The sequence below is a fragment of the Schistocerca cancellata genome, chromosome 7 (assembly GCF_023864275.1).
Source record: "Schistocerca cancellata isolate TAMUIC-IGC-003103 chromosome 7, iqSchCanc2.1, whole genome shotgun sequence".
Lineage (NCBI taxonomy): Eukaryota > Metazoa > Arthropoda > Insecta > Orthoptera > Acrididae > Schistocerca > Schistocerca cancellata.
Window position 1 is genome coordinate 552,634,256 of NC_064632.1, and position 19,771 is coordinate 552,654,026.

Consider the following 19,771-nt stretch of genomic DNA (forward strand, 5'->3'; position numbering starts at 1 on the left):
GTTTCATTTTAATGTTTCTCAAACTATCCCTTTCTCCTCTATGCAGAAGGAACTGATAATTCCAAAAGCTGTTGTAGTGTTGTGTATTTTTATATGTGGCAATCAGCAGTAACTGTAGTTCACTTCCTAAAGGTATAAACTGATGAGCAATTCAGTCTCATAATTTCAAAGAAATAAATAATGGTAGATAAACAGATGAGTCTACAAAATAAATTTTTGACTCAGTCCAGCACCGTATACAAGCTAGTAGCAACCCACCCCAGTTTTGCACAGGTGGCATTACGTATCTATGGTCTATCAACTTATCTGGCATACCAGTACTTTTGTTTAAAGGGCGCCGTGAACAGCTATGATTAAAAGTCAAATAACAACCTTAGGTAATTGAATATCATCACTTTTAAGCAGCACATCCCACTTACTGGCATACCACAGTGCCTAAAGGTGTGAGCAGACTCCCCAACCACAACCTGCTAAGAATGCAGACCGTGCATCAAAGGCTCTGCAGCCACTCATTTGTCAATAAGATGAGGGCACCAGTGCACTGCAAGTATCAAAATCTGTACAGTAGTTCCCAAGTGCAGCCTTAATATACAAGCAGAAAAACACAATAGCGAACTGTAATTCATCATAGTGCAGAAAATTTTCAACAAATATTTATAAAATATACACAAAAAACCTTCCTTGTGAGTCAATAAGTCTATTGTGAAACTTTACCAAAATCTCTACAGTAGTTCCTGTTTCTTCTCATCCCATCTGGTAAGTCTCCCCTGACATGGGGTTATGGGCATCTATTCTGAACTCTCCAGTCCCTCCCCTCCATCCCTTCTGCCAGAAAAACGGGCCACTGGTTCTGAAAGCTTGCAAATTTAAGTACTTTCATGTGTGTGTTCTCCTGTCACCGCTTGGCAAGTAGTAGATTTTTTTATCTATCCAATTACATAATGTTTTCAGTTACATAATTTTTCAGAAATTGATCATTTTCATTGATATATGTTGATCTGTATTGAAAAAGGTTGTTATTATTACATTTGAAAATACTTAGAAGATTATGCATTGGTAATGTATCCTATAAGGTGATGGCAAGAAAAAATGTCCAAATAAATCAGTTTTGCCTACGACGACAAACACCACCTACTAAAAAGCACAAAACCGCAATTTTTTTAGAAATTGTCCTGTACGACTGTGGTTTGCTGATCATCTCCCTATGTTATCCTTTGCCCAATGCACCACTGGACATAAGAGCGGGAAGTGAACAGGGTCAACTTACTGGCACCATGTCCTACTAAGGGCAATGAACCGTGTTACAGACATCTGACCATAATAAGTTTCTTTCCAGTACTGGGAATCAAACCTTTGATCTCTGAGAGGCAATAAGATTCCCTGGCCAATCAGAAACAGGGTAGACATTTTTAGTAAATCTGGTTTACATCAAATGCTTTTTTGGAAAAATTGTTCCCTCTCCCATTTATTGAGTTGAATTGTCTTATTTAAAAAAGGCTCAATTTTATAATATTTAAAATAAATTCATTAGCATACCTGAAATCACAGATTGCAGTTCCTTCTTCAACATCAATTGTTACTCTTAGTTTTATAGGAGACCCATCATCCATGTACTCTTCAGCCTCTAAGACACTTTGTCCAGTTCTCTCCTTTGCTCTTTTTCCGATTTCTCTCAGCATGTCCCTTACAGCTATTTCTGCATTGGACTGAATATGGCCCATGTATGCTTGGACAACATCCAGACCATATGCATCAATAAGCTCTCGCACCAAACTGATGCCCTACAAAGATTTACAGCAAGAAATAAGAAGTGAGAATTACGTTCTTTCTTTCATAACTATTTTAAAGATAATTATTATTTTTGTAAATGTTCATAGTAATAAGAGCCAATAAATGATGCTGTTATTAATCTAATGCTTAATATATTATCAGAATGCAAAAAAGTAAGTGGAAAGTTCAATGATTTGTAGTGACAATATTTGTTTGATAACTTTGCAGGTGCAAAATAAGTGTCATACCTTCTGGTTAGCTGCGATCTGTGCTCTTAGATCAGACAAATTGTCCTGAAGATTCCTGGTTCCTGAAGACCCAGGAATTTTCCCTGGTGCCATGAGAGCATCAATTAACTCTTGTTCATTAAATACTCCTTTCTTCACAAGGAAAAAGCTCTTGAAACTAGCTCCCTCTTCTATTAGGCTTTTAGAGTGTGGAGGCATGGATCCTGGTGTAATGCCACCAATGTCTGCATGGTGTCCTCTACTGGCAACGAAGAATACAGGCTTCTTGTGGTCCCTGCACAATAGATAATCTTCAGTTACATATATGCGAATACCGACATTCCATTATTTCAGACCTTTCTGCCCAAAATACTTACAACTGTATATATGCAACTGACTTAACGCAATATGTTAAAACCATTTCGTTTTCCCCCTTGACAGAACAATAAACAACAAATGGAAAGCATTTACTGTATTCAAACCTTATAAAATGGTAAATTCATGTATTTGGTTATCTTTTGGATTTTTACTGTTTTCTTATACGAGTACGTTTTTTGTTTCTTATAATTCCTAGTCTCCTCACACCTTATTGGCTACTTTACATTCATTCTCTGGAAAAGAAGTATCACAGGTATTTTAACATAACATCTGTTATAACCACGAATGACCGGCAAGCAGTGCATGGCAGAGAACGGAGATGCAAAGCCGCCAGTCAGGGGAGCCGCTGAAGGTATCACTAACAATGAACTGACAGGACAGTCAATCAAGTAGGGTACGACAGACACTATGACCGACCAGGACACAACACAAAGCAAGCAGCAAGAACTGAGGTGATAAACACAGAGAGACAACAACAATGCAGGAACACTCCAAACAATGACAGTAGGTATCTCAACACACGGAAGTGGAAAACAGTACAGCCAAGACGCCCATATGAGCTACGGTGAGTAACTGACTGCCAGGCAGCCTTCTAAATACATGACTGTGAGAAACACGATCGGTCATGGACTTCACATGTACGATGAGTGATGCACTCACAGAGTGAGGCTCATGGAGCAGATGTGCGCCAGAGCACAGCGACCCCTTGTGGGTACCCAGGTCCATATCCTCTGGCGCGCATTCAACTTCCATGCCGTCCGACACCAGATACATCTCCTCAAAAACCTGTCAATTGGGGCAGAAATGCCCTAGACTGTGCCGTGGTGGGCGGAAAGAGGAAATGGAGGGAGACCCTGTGTCATCGACCACCAGTGGTGGGTTGGGAGGGAAGTCTGTGGAACCCATCAAAATGTCACAGGAGGGCAGGGCATCGCGCAGCACCTCTGATCCTTGTGGATACGGGAAGGAGTGCCAGCATGCCTGTGGGGAGCCAGCGGCTGTCAGAGTGGGGCCGACTCGACGGCCTTGTGCACACAAGGAGGTAGTGAGGGGTTGGAGGACTTTAGGTACCACGAAGGGGTACGAGGCCGGAGTTGGCTATGGTGGTGGCACTCAAGACCCTTCTTTGTCTGTACCGACGTCACACACCGCCCACGGGTTGCGACTACTGTGGCGGGAGTCCAAGCAGCCTTGCCCCATACGAGCAGGGTCAGAAGTGGGGCTCCGAAGGCAACAGTTTGAGCAGATGGTGCAGGGTCCATGATTGCTGCCCATGGAAGAGTCTGGCCGGACTTTGACCATCAATTGGCATGGTGTGATAAGTGGTCAGGAATAAGGTGAGGGCTGACACGATTGCAGAGGATTCGACTGCTTTTGTCAGCTGTTGTTTAAATGTTCTGACCAGTCATTCTGCTGTGACATTGGAGGACGGATGGAATGGAGAGGTGTGTATGTGTTTGATACTGTTGGCATCACAGAATGTGTGGAAGGAAGCTGTCATGAATTGAGAGCCATTATCAAAGACCAAGGTACGAGGTAGGCCTTCGATGGCGAGAACCTGAGCCAAGGCCATGAGTATGCCGTCAGTCGTGATGGATGACATACAAACCACATACGGGTATCTGGAGTATGCATCCACAATGAGTAACAACATCGATCCCAAGAACGGACCCACAAAATTGAGATGGATGCTGTCCCAGGGCCAGCGAGGTGCAGGTCAGGGTGCAAATGATTGCAAAGGGCTGGTGACGTGCACACACCATGCACCCACAGACCAAGCATTCGATGTCACCATTGATGCTGGGTCAATACACATACCTTCATACAGGACGTCCCCCAGTGTCCGTGGTTTAGCAAGTGTAGGATGCAGTGGCGCAAATCGGGTGGGGTGTGAAATAAGGTACTGAGGTTTTGCAAATGCTCGTGACATGTACCATAGGTGACCAAGATGTCATCGAGATAATTGACATGAGCCACGACAGGCTGAGTGAGTCGCTCCAGGTACCTCTGGAAAATGGCCGGCACCAATTGCATTTATATAATCTGAAAGGTCTGTTGATGAACACAATGTTCTGGAATGCCTCATCTAAGGGTAATTGGTGGTAAGCCTCTGCCAGGTCGATCTTAGAGAAGTACTCGCTATGCGCAAGTTTGGTGAGAAGGTCTTCCTGTTGGGAAATGGGATAAGTTTCAACCAGGGACTGTGCATTGATTGTAATGCAAAAATCCCCACATAGGCGAAGGGAGCCTTGGGGTTTCCTGATCACCACTAATAGGGTCACCCAAGCACTCGCTTTCACGGGCTCAATGATTCCAGCAGCCTGCAGTCTACGTTCTTGCTCGACTGCCAGACTTAAGGCCACCAGAATGGGTTGAGCCCGGAAGAACTACAGCTCAGCATCTGGCCAGAGAACAATATGCACCTGGAAGTCCGAAGCACAACCTAAGTCTGACTGAAACAGAGGGGCATTGTCCGAGCACAGATTGTTGATGTACTGGAATGGGACGGCAGTGGAAACGATCTTAACTTCATCAGAAATCGAAAAGCCAAACAGTGTGAAATCATCAAGTTCAAAAATTGGAAGCCAAGGGATAGTTAACCACCAGGAGGGTCAGGAACGGGGAATGTGTGTACAGGTGCCTTGGACCAGAAACTGCCCACAGAGGGTGATACAAGCATCAACGTATGCGACCAATTGCCGAGAGGTAGGAGACAGCTCCATGGAACCCAGGTGTCTATGCATCGCCAAATTGATCAAGGAGATGGTAGCCCCCATATCAACCTGGAAATGAATAACCACGTTAAAAATGCAGAGGCTGAGGAACAACTTCTGCACAAATGGGCCGTCCAGTGGGACGACTGACTGCAGCATGGGTGAGGGTGGGAGGGGGTTGGGCAGCTGCAACAGGCATATAGGAGACTGCCGTCTTTCTGACAGAGCGTGCATGTCTTCCAGCAATGGAGACAGTCTGCACAAGAATGGGCAGGAAAAGAATTGGCCCTGCACTTAAGGTGGTACAGAGAGTAGTGCACTCGCACAGCAAGGCTTGCAGTGCAGGAGCAGAGAGATCCCTAGTTGGTATCCATGTCCTTACCTCTGGCGCGCATTCAACTTCTGCACCTTCGGACACCAGAACATCCATCTCAGTTGCAACTTAGATCCTCTGCTCTAGTTTTTTCCCTGGTACAATTACATTTCCTTCACAATTTTAATGAGTAGGCTACTGAATATGAACATATTTTGTGGTGAAGACAGCACCACAGTCCTACTCAGACAACTAACTTACAATAATGTGCAAGCATAGAAAACTTAATATTTGCCTCTGCCTATTTCGTTTTCACGATGAACAGAATGCTCTTACATTAACATTTTATTGTGCACACCAGTCTGGTGTTATCTATCTTTCTGTTGAATAAAATTCTTATACTTTTCACAGTATTCAGTGTTGTTTCATTCACAATGAGTGATGTTAGCTGCCACATGCAAAAGACATGCTTTGTTGGTACCCAGTATTTTCGTTATACTGAGAGATACACTGACAATCTACAGATAGCTCTCCATCTCTATATATGCTCTCTAACACTGCAGTTCTCATCTTTATCTTTGGCACGTGTAGTGTAGAAAGTGTCACAGATTCAACTAAGTAAACACTCTGCTCCATCACACCTTTATTTCCATGTGCAAGCCAACATCCCAATTTCCTTTGTGCGAGACACTGTGTGCAGATATTCTGTACAGCAATAATTTACTGTTCATGTCGTTTTCACATAATCTTTCACTAACAGTGACAAGACTTATGTGTATGAGATATATTGTGTATTTTGAAACATTTGTGAGTGGTGGGTAAAATTTATCCTATACTGTCAATTTTAAACTACATTTATGCTTCTTAGAAGTATTTCGCAGCAATATCCTAATCCAGAAACAATCTTTCCCCTTAATTTTTTTGTGTATTATCTCTCCAAACACAAAATCTGGTCTTCTGTTCGCTTCTTTCTGTATATTTGGGCTAATTCATGAACTACTGTGAGGATATTAATACAGTTTTCACTAATAGGTACACTCATTTATGAAAAAGGTTTGTGCATATAAATTACAAATATTTCAAGCAAACTGGGTGAACTATGATGAATTTGTCAACCACCACTGTGAAAACAATGCCATTGCCACCTAGTGATGACCAGCAGAACTCCTTGGGTCCACAGCTCTGCACAGCACACCGTAGCCTCAGCCAAACTGGGTGTACCAACAACAGAAGAAATCTGTCTGGCATGTCACGGTTGATGTGGATGTGATATTATTTGTCACAGTTGGTTTGGATGTGATATTATTTGTTTGGACAATTTGAAATGAAGCTACATCTTGTATGCAGCACTCTGTAACCTAAGTGAACCAATCAGAAAGTAGCAGCACTGCTCATAAATTTTGGTCGATTCACGAGCTTGTTAAAGAAGGAACAACATGGGCATAATCTCTTCGACACCTTAAAAATAGAGGATGGAATGTAATTAACCAATTCTTGATGGACGACTACAGAAAATTTCGAAAGACTTCCAACTGTCATAAGAAATTGTTTGAGAGCAACTGCTTAGCAAAAAGTATGATAATCCAAACCTATGGTTTTTAATTTTTTATGCAAAAAGTAAAACACTTCCCGAAATACTACTTCAGTGAGGTATGCAGCTCTGACTCATTTACACAAGGAAAGTTGTTTCAGCAGTGAAACAGATGATACAATTTTCAGCTTTCTGCTTTGCTTCAATCAAACCTAAATGTGAACACAATTCTTTGCATGGCAGGGCGAATAAGTCTGCCACAAGGAGTTTGTGACAAAGAATTGCAGCCATCAATCTGAACACTGAATCAGCGAGTACTAAGATTCACAAGAGGAGTGCTTTCAAGGACTAAACATCTACATCAAGCATGTTTCTTTTGTTCATTTTCTTTTATTTGTGACCTTTGGATATGATCCACTTAGCCAGCCTCTGATCCATGATACACTACAAATTCAAAGACACATCTAGTCTCTCTCTCTCTCTCTCTCAGGATTTGCATAGAATATTTACATTGGTTGTACACATATTGATTAAATTATGATGTGCTACCATCACTGCCATGAGATATAACTCAAATGCCACTTATACTGTATATGGAACAGATAACATTCATGTCTCTTAAGAAGTTCCCTGGTGTGCCCTGCTTCAATCATTTCAGGTACATGAAACTGATGAAATTCAGGTACCTAACACTATTCTCAGAATTTTAATTATAACACTATGCAATGCCCCTTAACCAAATTTACCGCCAAGCCAGACAAGCTGTCTGACCGTAGATACTTGGGCTACCTGTGCGAAGCTCGGGCAGGTTGCTAGTTTATGTAATAAGAGCTATATGTTTTAGAACTTTGGAATGCATGTGAATAGTGTGTGTGACATGTTTTATAATTAATTGTGACCTACAGATGTGTATTCTGTAAACTTTGGTAGCAACAGCTTTGCAGAAAATTACTTCCCCCTTATTGCAGGGCAATTGTTTATGCGACTTGTGCAATATTTCCACTTTTTTCCACTCAGTGACTTGTTTCTTCATATCAGTGTTGGATATTTTACTATCACGAATTCAACTACTGAGATGCAATATTGTGTTTTGTGCACACTATAACTGTCATATCGTATTCCTTATAGTTTCCCCTTTCAACATTACTCTATACTGTTTACATTTGTTATCCATTAGCACTGTTTTCAACCCTGTTCCACTAGCATGTTTGTGAGTATTACCACCATGAAAGTTTGAGACACAAAGTTACCTTCAAGGAACCTGAAAATTTTATCCCAGGCCCTTCCTCTCATTATTTACACATAATCACTTTCTTTGGTGTTGCAGCTTCAGAACTTGAAAAAGAACATACAAGCATTGTACTTAACAGATCCTGATATTAAAACAATACCAGCAATGTCAATTTAAATGTATTTATACAGTGCTCATAAAATATAATTAAAATCTATACAAGTAAAAGTCAGTTGCCGCATGTATGAAAGATCATCACTTGAGAAGAGCTGGACCAATTTGGTCAATTTATTTTTGTTGTTTATTTTTTATTTTACACATCTAGTTTTGTACGACCAAATTGAGGACCAAATCTTCATAGTCATAGAATCACAACAGAAAAGTAATAATAGATAAAATAAAATGTTTATGAATCCTAGAATGATGACTAGCTATAAGTTTATATAGATGCAAACAACAATATAACACAGGAATTAACTCAATTTTTTAAGGAACTCCTCGACAGAATAGAAGGAGTGACCATGAGAAAACTCTTCAGTTTAGATTTGGATTACTGCCAAGATTTTTGAAATCTTGTGGTAGCTTATTGAAAATGGATGCAGCAGAATACTGCTGTGTATTGTTATGTTCACAACTGTCATGACAATCTTAGTGTGAAACAAAATTTTTTGGGAAATCCATCAGAAAAGTTGGAAATTTGGTTGGTATTTTTGTACAAAAAAATCAATCAAGGAAATGTGATGATGGGTTTGACAGTTCTGCTGTCACATTTTCATGACAACAAAAATTTGTAACATTCAGTCTGACAGGTCTGCTGTCACATGTTTTAATAAGAACAACAAATTCCGCATTGAAGTGTGTTATCAGTGGTAATCATGTCTTTGATGTGTTGCAAAGATCAAATTGATATCAGTTCATTACAATTTGGTGTGTTGCAAATATTCAATTGATTTCAGTTTGTGGTTTATTTCTTTGGACAAAATGCCAGCAATGAGGTGTTGAAACATCAGTCACCATATGCACAATGCAAGCCAAGCTACAAGACTGCCAAGTCAATGAGACTGACGAAGAGTGTACACAGTGTTTGCAGACGAATTGAAAAAACCTTCTCCATTATGACTGCAAAACAATGAATTCTGATTTTTTTCATTACAATAAATTCATGACCTTACTGAACCTGTTCTTGTTTTGATTCATACAAATTCGAGGAAAGATCTGGTTGGATGAATCCGTTCTCAACTGACTGACAACACACAGCCTAAACCACTGGAGACAGAAACATGTTACACAGTAAACACTTTCTGTTAAACCAGCTGTGAGAAAGAACACATTAAGCTGTGCTGTGAAAATGTGTGGTTTTGTTTTCCTTTTTGCAGTCATTTCTAACTGAAAACAGGAAAGTTGTGTTTATGGCTAACTTTATATATTCTTCATAATAGAGGGAAACATTCCACATGGGAAAAATATATCTAAAAAGAGAGATGATGAGACTTACCAAACAAAAGTGCTGGCAGGTCGATAGACACACAAACAAACACAAACATACACACAAAATTCTAGCTTTCGCAACCAACGGCTGCTTTGTCAGGAAAGAGGGAAGGAGAGGGAAAGACGAAAGGATGTGGGTTTTAAGGGAGAGGGTAAGGAGTCATTCCAATCCCGGGAGCGGAAAGACTTACCTTAGGGGGAAAAAAGGATGGGTATACACTCGCACACACACACATATCCATCCGCATATACACAGACACAAGCAGACATTTGTAAAGGCAAAGAGTTTGGGCAGAGAAAGCTTGAATTTTGTGTGTACGTTTGTGTTTGTTTGTGTCTATCGACCTGCCAGCACTTCCGTTTGGTAAGTCACATCATCTTTGTTTTTAGATATATTTTTCCCACGTGGAATGTTTCCCTCTATTACATTTATATATTCTGCAATTTATATATATTTGTTAACAAAACTACCTTTCCTGCATATTCCACTGGCTCAACTATTGAAGTGTTTACTTAAGACTTTCAGTCTTTAATTCAAAAAGTAATCAGTGCCATAAAAAAAAAAAAAAAAAATCACATTATTTTCTTGAAACTAATCTGGCATGAAATTTTCTGAAATTTAACTGAATTGAGATTGTTGTAACTTTGATTGCAGTATTTCTGCACTGAATAGCCATTCCGAGTGCAATATTATTTCATGTGTTATTTAGAAAAGTTATTTTAATAGTTTTAATAGTTTTGGTCAGATGAAACAGCGCTGTCCTGCACTAGTAAGCATCACTGTGTCTGAACACATTTTGCATTGTTGCGTACATGTTATATGAATCAGTAATTACAGTAAAAGTTATAGCACTAGGTTTTTTCAAACTGTGACAAGAAGTGTGTTTCATTATATCAGAGCAACTCAGTTTTTAACTGAATGGTGGAAAGTCCAGGAAGGAGTAATATGGGAAGGGTAGATTGCTACTCACCACACAGAGGAAGCATTTCTAGTGTCTGTTTTCACTGTGCCTGCTTGCAACTCAATGCCCCCTCTCTGTGGTGAGTAGCACTCTATCCTATCCATATTGTCAATTTTCAACTACACGAAATTTACGCATTGTAATAGCAACACCTTTACATGACAGTTAATGCACTTGTTTGTCTAAATTACAAGAACCACTGCTGAGATCAGTCTAAAGAACAGTCCGCACTTCTACCATTTTAGGCTCCTAAAGATCTGCATTACAATTATCAAAAAGTCCATACATTTTAGTAGGAAAGTAGGTGTCATTTTTGGCAATAGTTGGATATTTTATCATCTGATTTTGGCTGTCTTTCAAACCCAACTGTTTTATTTCTGAACTATTAGGTTTATGATGACACAGTCATTCTGATTTAACTGATCTGAGTATGGGGCCATTACATGTTCTGAATATATCAGCTAAACAAACTGTGTTAGCATGGTTTCTACATCAAAAGTAATACCATATAGAGGAGATGCTGAGTCACAACTTACACATACGTGACCACTGTCTCTGGGCACTGTCATTTTACTGTGGACTGCAGTCTGGCCACAATGGCCAGAGACAGTGATCATGCGTGTGTGAGTTGTGCTTGATACCTGCTGCATTACGTAAACTTTTTGGGTCCTCCCACCCAGCAATAATTCCCATGAGCTCCAAAGATGGGAGAGGAACATGCCCCATCCAACATCCTCACATCTTGACACTCTTACTTCCATTAACATAAAACTACCTCCTCCCACAATTTATTTATTTTTTATTCAATTATATTCTCTCTCTCTCTCTCTCTCTCTCTCTCTCTCTCTCTCTCTCTCTCTCTCTGGTTCCTTCCATTCTTTCTTTCCAATTCTTAACACTGCTATGCTACTGAATGTTCCACTTCTCATTACTCTTCTCCTTACTTCTCCCTCTCTTCTATTATCAACATTGCAGGAAAGGACAAATTGCTACTTACCATAAAGAAGACATCAAGCTGCAGAGAGGCACTATTAAAAGACACTTACATAAAACTTTTGGCCACAGCTTTCATCATTTAGTGACACACACCCTTCACACACACAAGGAGGCACATCTCACACGCACGAGACTGACAACTCCAGCATCTCAGGCCAGAATGCAACTACCACATTCCGGTAGTTGTCAGTCCTGTGTGTGTGAGGTGTGCTTGCTTCTGTGTGTGAATGATGTGTGTTTCTCTTTTGCTGATGGAGGTTGTGGCCAAAAGCTATGTGTAAGTATCATTTACTGTTCCTATCTTCTTTACGGTAGCAACGTGTCTTTTCCTACATTGTCGGTATTCCTACCCGGAGTTTCCACTGTTTGATCTCTTCCATTATCTCTTGACAAACTGGCACAGTGCTTACTAATGCACTATTTTGAACTTCCTATTCTCCCTGATGCCTCCCTATTCATTTCATCTCCACTTGTCCTCACAACACATCGATCCCTTTTACCATGAGGTCCAAGTACATGTCTATTGGTAAGGGCTATTTTGATTTCACACCCTGAAGATAATTACTGGCCTGCCATTCCATCTCCTTGAAATGAAGAAACAGCTGGATTTATTTTTAAGGTTTTCAAAAACAAATTTACTTAAGAATGAATTTTAACTCTGCAGCGGGGTGTGCACTAGTCTGAAACTTCCTGTCAGATTAAAATTATGTGCTGGAACAGGACCTGATCCCGAGACCCTTGCCTTAAAGTAGACTGACTTGCTCAGTTGGTGGAGCATGTGACCGCAAAAGGCAAGGGTTCAACATTCGAATACTGATCCATCACAAAGTTTTAATCTGCCATGAGGTTTCAAATTTACTTCACGTCACACAGGAAATATTGTTACTGAAGAATACAAGCAACGCAACAGCAACAAATTGTTATACCTATACATACATGATAAGAATAAAAGAAATAAGGTGAAAAACTAGAAATTCAACAAAAAGATACAACTTAACAGTGGTATTATGAAGAATTCTTAACAGACAAACAGAAGCAATTAGTACTGCCAATAGACACGTACAAAAGTATTTGAGCTTTTGGCTCCCTTCATAAGTCTTGCCTCATCCTCACAATAGTTGGGTGCCTCTCATCCTGGGGTCTGAATGAATTTCCCTTGCTTTTTAATGCAGCCCAATTACTTCATCTTTCCTCTCTAAGGAAGAAACTAATAGTTCTGAAAGTTAAGGTATTTCTTTACTTTTGCAAGTGTCGGTTGGCAGAATTAAGTATTTTGCCTCCTGGAGGTAAGTACTGGGCAGAAATTCTGTCCCATAATTTTATCTTTGTCTCATGTGAATACAAACATGACAATCACACAATTCTCACACAACAGGTAGATATCAAAAAGATTAACAACAACCACAGTATGAAATACAATAACATTATTTACCTGTAGAATACAGGTGTGATGACAGTTAAGTCTGGAAGATGAGATCCACCAGCTGACGGATGATTTGAGAGTATGACATCACCTTCATGGATATTATCTCCTAGTACACGCATCTGAAATATTTTAACAGATATACATTTTAAGTGAGATAAATTTACAATGAAAATAGATTTAATTTAACAATTGTTATAACTTTCTTCCATCTTCCAGCTGAATATCCATTTACGTAATGTAAGAAAATTGTACCTGATACTGCACAGTCTCTTGCATGGCCCCCAAATGGACAGGGATGTGAGGCGCATTTGATACAAGGCCACCATCTGGTCCAAAAAGAGCACAGGAGAAGTCCAGCCTCTCCTTAATGTTGGTAGAGATAGAGGTTCTCTGTAAGATTCTGAAAATTGCCGAACAAATGGTGTTAGGATTAAAAATAAATTCATAGTTAAACATAATGTAACAAGCAGCGTACTAATTTGACTTGATTTATCTAAGATCTCAAAGCTTGTGGCCACAATAAAGGAGAATAATTATCAAACAATGGAAACTCCAGGTAAGAATATCAGCAATGTAGGAAAAGGGTCATTCCACATCAAAGGGCCCAATATTAAAAAGTGTCCCCACTCAACCAACTCAAATGAAATTTGGTGTTAAGGTTCTACATGGTCTTTGATGGTTGTATACCAAATTTCAGTAGAGTATCTTCAGTGGTTGAATTTTTAGGGGCTTTTAAAGAGAGACTACTCACCTCCACATCACGTAGGAAGGTGCAAATGTATCAAGTTTGCAAGGCATTTTTTAAAAGTTTTAGCACACATTTGTGAGCCAAGGTTTGACCGACCACTGTTACTTTTCATATGAACCAATCACATCAAAACTTCATATGGTTACTCCTACCTATGATGTCAGTATATGAATCAGATTTAATTAACACTGGATGCCTAAATGGAAAGATATGCATTTGCAAAGTTTGCCAAAATTTTCGATCTGCAAATTTTTGGGGAGGTAATATCTCAACTGTGTCTTGTGAAATCCTTTTTTTCTTGCCACATCTGGAAAGCGCATGCTTTCAGCTTTCAAAGCTATATTGTTTAATTTCTAGCACTTCCATACTGATTGGTACGAATACCTATCAAAAGTAGGGTAAATAGATTATCAATAAATACAAAAATTTAATACAGTTAGAAGCTGTAAATCAAAAAATGTGTAATTGTAGTGCCTTAATAGTATAAGATTTGCCTGTAGTTGAGGGAATGTAACTATGCTTACTAGAAGTGTTTTTACATTATTTGACTGCATAGACTATCAATATAAAAAAAAAACACAGAAAATGCTCTTAAGATTATAAAATCTAGAAGATCATAATGGAATGCTATGTTGCTTTACAATGTTTTAATCCTACAATGCATAGTGGAGCATATATGCATTGTAACTCAGTTTCCACCGACATTACAAAGCAGCAATAGTTTGTTAAGGCTCTATCCTCACTGCCATGATACATTGCTGAATCACCACTTTCAATTGTGCTTTCATTATTGGCAATTTTCACGGTGTCAGTCTTCTGTATTGTGTAGTCTTTGGTGTTGACATTGTACACTCTTAGTGTTGAGTATTGAGTGTTTGTAGTTCAAGCTAAGTACTAAAACAATATGTTTTGATGGCCTAATTTGTACATTTTATATACAAAAGACTGATACTTCTATGGTTCAAAGACCGTTATTCATGATCTTTCAAAATTGCTTGTTACAGTTCAGTAAACTATTGAATAAAATAAACCAAGAGATCCCTTCACCCAGCTACTTTGGTGGGTCAGACGAAGCTGATTGTTGTGCGTCATCACCATTCTATTGTGGCAAAAGTCAATTACAATCAGTTAAGGAAATGTCACCAATGGACAAGGAGCTTTTGTGATGTAGGTCTTGGCTTGATTTTACTGAAGATGCTCAAATTTGTTCATACCATAATGTCTTGTCGATGATAAAATTTCAATTCCTGCAGAAGACTAGCTGCAGCCCAACATGTAACCAAAAAGTCTTTAAGGGCAGTAACCATTGCAGTGTCTGATAGGTTAAATTACTGGCTAATGAAGTTTTTAAACCTGGTCATCATATTTGTACCAAATATAGACATGAAGTCGCCCAAAAAGAATCATCCCACCAGGACAAGCAAGAATCACCATCCACTGAAGAATGATGCTTGATTTAATGCTAATACTTCATTATCATCACTTGGAGAGTCAGCATTAAAGCTTCAATGGATCAGCAAAAGGAATACATAAAGTGCACAGTTCTGAAAGCCCAAGGCAGCATTACTAAGGTGAGCCAAGTAGATACTGCTCAAATACAAAAAGAAGAGCGCCAAAAATGTAAAGATATGGACATCTTAATTGACGTACTTAAGATTAAGCTTCAGGCTTCAAGAAAGTTCAAAATTTGATCCTGGCCCCAAATAGCTGGACTATAGGAAAAACGGCTAATGAATTTGCTGTTTCGACTAAAATGGAGAAGTCATCTAGGAAACTAAAGATGCAAGGTGGTATTTTGACAACACCTGCAAACCAAAAAGGGAAAAAGCGCAATGATGAAGTAAAACAAAATGTCCTCACTTTTTTTTGAGATGGTGGTTTCCTTGTTTGTGCTCAGGCTACAAGGACTGTGTTGCAGTAAAAATAAATGGGGAAAAGATTCACAAGCAGAAACACCTGCTCCTTTAAAACCTGAAAAAATGTTCATTGCTTCTTGTAAGCAGTGTGGAAATCAACTGAGCTTCTCAAAATTTTGTGAGCTCAGGCTGAAAAGGTGTACTACAGTTGGTACTTCTGGATCACATTCAGTTTGTTTATGTGCATTTCATCAAAATGTCGAAATAATGTTGGCTTCAGAAACATCCATCCAAGATGACTACAACGTTCTGAGAGGGCAAAAAATTGTATGCAATTGGAATCAAAAGAGTGTATGCTGCAACATTCTGAGGAATATCGAGGAAAAATACAACTAGAGGCTTTTCTCGAAGACACTTTTAAAGACTATGACCCTGAAGAAACAATGTAATATAAGCAGTGAGACCATACCAACAGACACACATTGGAGACATGTCAGAGAATTGCTGAAGATTTCATGGAGGCACTGAATTTGAAAATTACCTGTTTAAGAAGCCATCACTTTGTGACAAAACACTAGAGTTTATACCTTAAGCTGATTAAAAGAAATCTCGCAGAAAATGAGTTAATTATACTGACAGATTTTGCTGAGAATTATTCATTTGTTGTTCAAGGTGCTGTGCAAGGATTTCACTGGGAGAATAGTCAGGCCACATTACATCCATTTGTTACCTATTTTGCTGGCAAGGAATCTCAGAGTATTAGCATCTGTATGATCATCAACTGTCTCAGTCATGGTACCATGCTTTTCAAATAAAGTTAATGGTGTACTTAAAGACAAAGATTGAAAACATTAAGAACATTTATTTCTTTAGTGATGTTCAGCAGCTCAGTATAAGAATTTCAAAAATTTCATCAATTTATGTCTGCACGAAAAGGGTTTTGGCGTCACTGACGAATGGAATTTTTTTGGAACAAGCCACGGTAAATGGCCTTGTGATGGCATTGGGGAACAGTAAAAACACTAGCAGCCCATGTTAGTCTGCAGAGACCCTTAGGTAACCAAATACTGACTCAATATGATTTGTTCAAATTTTTTGATGACAGTATTCCAAGCATAAAGATTTTTTAGATGTTAAAAGGTGATTTTAAAAAAATCAGCCTGATCAAGAAACAAGGTTTGCCACTGGACATACAATATACGGAACAAGAGAAAAACATCCATTTAAGACAATTAACTGTAATCAGCTCAGATTAAGCAGATTTTCCAATGATGCTACAGCATTCACAGTTAATGCCTCCAAAGCAGATGAAGAAATTCCAGCAATCTCAATTGCAAGTTTACAACCAGGATAGTATGTTGCATGCATATATGATGATTTTTGGTAGGTTGGAAATGTGCGTGAAGCTTCTCATGAACAACAAGATGCCCTTATCAGCTTTATGCACCCACATGGTTCTGCTCGTTCCTTCCACTGGCCAAATGGCTCGTTCCTTCCACTGGCCAAATGCTAAAGACACCTGCTGGATTCCTGAGAAAAATATTGCCATAAGTTTAGCAGCATCATCAACATCATCATCAGGAAGGCAATACAGTCTTCCTTAATCTGTCCTTGACAAAATTTTAGAACTATTTAATAAACAAAATGGAACAGATTTTTTGTGTTTTTGTTTTGCAAATTTGCCATGTTGTGTATTATACTTGTTTTATGGCATATCTTCAATTAATGTTTGCAATTGATTTATACACTCAAATAAAAAAATTAATTGTGGGACTTAATGAGCCAAATATTTTACTTTTCAATCTTCTCAAAGTGCTAAGATAATAATTTTTGAAATGTATTATTACTCATCAATATGCAAGATCCATAAATTAAACAATATGGCTTTGAAAACTTAAAGCATGCTCTTTCCAGATGAGGCAAGAAAAAAATGATTGAACAAGACACAGTTGAGATATTGCCTCCAAAAAATACCCTAAAAATTGCACATAAAAATTTTGGCCAAAATTTTAGATGCATATCTTTTCATCTAGGCATCCAATGTTAATTAAATTTGATACATACATACATCTTAGGAAGGAATAACCCTCTAAGGTTTTTGGAGTGAATGGTTTGTATGAAAAGTAGCAGTGGTCGGTCAAACCTTGGCTCTCAGAATAGTGCACCAATTTTTTAGTCACTTTACAGGCTTGTATCTACATTTAGTTGCGGCTAAATCCCAAATTTTTGCCATGGTGTCATTCAGCATACAGAGTTGTCTATGTATATTAAAGCAGATGACCAAATGTTTGCAAGAACTTTTAAGAAGGCCTAGCAAACTTGGCACATTTGCACCTTCATATGTGATGCGAAGATAAGTAGGCTCTCTTTAAAAGCCCCTAAAAATTCAACCACTGAAGGTACCAAACTGAAATTTGGTTTATAACCATCATAGACCATATAGAACCTTCACACCAAATTTTATTAGATTTGGAGATGGTCGCATGAGGACCCCTTGTCCCCTTGACGTGGAATGACCCAAAAGGCAGATAGCTACTTATTGTAAAAAGACACATTAAGTTACAGACAGGCAAAATTAGAGGACACTTACATAAAGCTCTTAGTCACAGCCTTCATCAGCAAAAAAGAAACATTCACCATTCATACACACAAGCAAGCACACCTCATGCACGCAACTGCAAACTCCAGCATCTCCGGCTGGAATGCAACTATCCTGTGGGATGCAAGCAGCAATCTGGAGGTAGCAGGGAAGGGGAAGAGATAGTAGTGTACAGGTGGGAAGAGAGATGAACACTGTCTGGTGGAGTGTGCAGATACTAGAATGCCAACAAGTGCAGCATCAGGAGGTTGTGGGGCTAGGAAGTGGGGAAAAAAAGGAGCAAAAATGGAGAGGAGCAGGGAAAGATGTGCGGATGCACTGGCAGAGGTGGTGGTAGTAGTAGTAGTAGCTTTATTCACCTGTAGATTTCTTTTTACAAGGATATAGGACATGCCAAAGTATTTACAAGTTTAGATCAATTTAAAGTAAGCTAATTCGCATACAGATATGTTTACAGACTTCTAGTTAGAGACAATCATTAGATTTACTCCCAGTATACAATACTTTTTTTTACAAATAACCCATTAAATAATGTAATGCCACACTGTTCACTCATATATCACTATCAGTCACCACACACACACACACACACACACACACACACACACACACACACACACACGCACTTACCACAACTTCTCATTTGCTGTAGTGAAAAACTGAGTCAGCATCTCTCCATAATGAGTGAGATGTTGAGCTCAGAAAGAGGAAGAAGTGTTAGTATTGTGCTAAGCATAGCTTGGGGGTAAGTATTTCTAGAAAGGAAAAAAGAAGGGGGAAAAACAAAGTGAATGTGTTCGCTGAATGTTTTATAATAATAATAATAATAATAATAATCCCCGTGGAGGCCCGGGAAAAGAATAGGCCTCCGGTATGTTCTGCCAGTCATAAAAGGCGACGAAAAGAACAAACCACTAATAGGGCTAACCCCCCTTTTAGTGTGATTACTTGGTTCAGGACAGAACTAAAGAAGCCTCGGACAAGCGCCGTCATGGTCGGGGACGACGCTTGAACCCTATGCCCGCCCACAATGGTAACGACACTGCTAGCCAACTGGAAAATGATTTAAATCCAAATAGAGGTGTTTTGCAGGATATGCTTCCTGCAACCACCCTAGAAGGAAAACAAAGACAGAGGATGAGATGGCCAGATGAAGTTAATCGACACCTCATGTTCTGTTATTACCAAGCAACAAACCTAGGAACCAACACAACTGGATACAGATCACATGTATACACAACATTTATTACCAGATACCCAGAATTAAAATTTTTAACAGAACAACGACTAGCTGATCAGATCCGTGTAATAATCAAAAATAACAGGATACCCCAGTCAGAATTAGAAAACATCAAACAACAAGTACAACAAATACTGGAACAAAATAATGTGCAATCAGAAGAAGAAGAAAACACAGTAATGGACTCAAACATCCCAGAGCAAACAAACAAAGACCAACACGCATCAATTAAACAATCAGAGGAAAACGAAATCTTAAGACAGCCACCAGAACAAGCACAAATAGAACACGA

At 39.0% G+C, this 19,771-nt stretch overlaps 1 protein-coding gene across 1 annotated transcript in view; it reads right to left on the reverse strand.

Moving 5' to 3' along the window:
* LOC126091934 (5-oxoprolinase) overlaps positions 1-19,771 on the reverse strand; it is a 158,327-nt gene that overhangs the window by 50,031 nt on the left and 88,525 nt on the right. Inside the window, exons 12-15 of the mRNA XM_049907256.1 lie at positions 13,289-13,436; positions 13,043-13,155; positions 2,019-2,292; positions 1,537-1,781 (exon numbers count right to left, since the gene is read on the reverse strand). Of these exons, the coding sequence (XP_049763213.1) occupies positions 1,537-1,781; positions 2,019-2,292; positions 13,043-13,155; positions 13,289-13,436 (780 nt within the window). The remainder of the gene's footprint in view (positions 1-1,536; positions 1,782-2,018; positions 2,293-13,042; positions 13,156-13,288; positions 13,437-19,771) is intronic.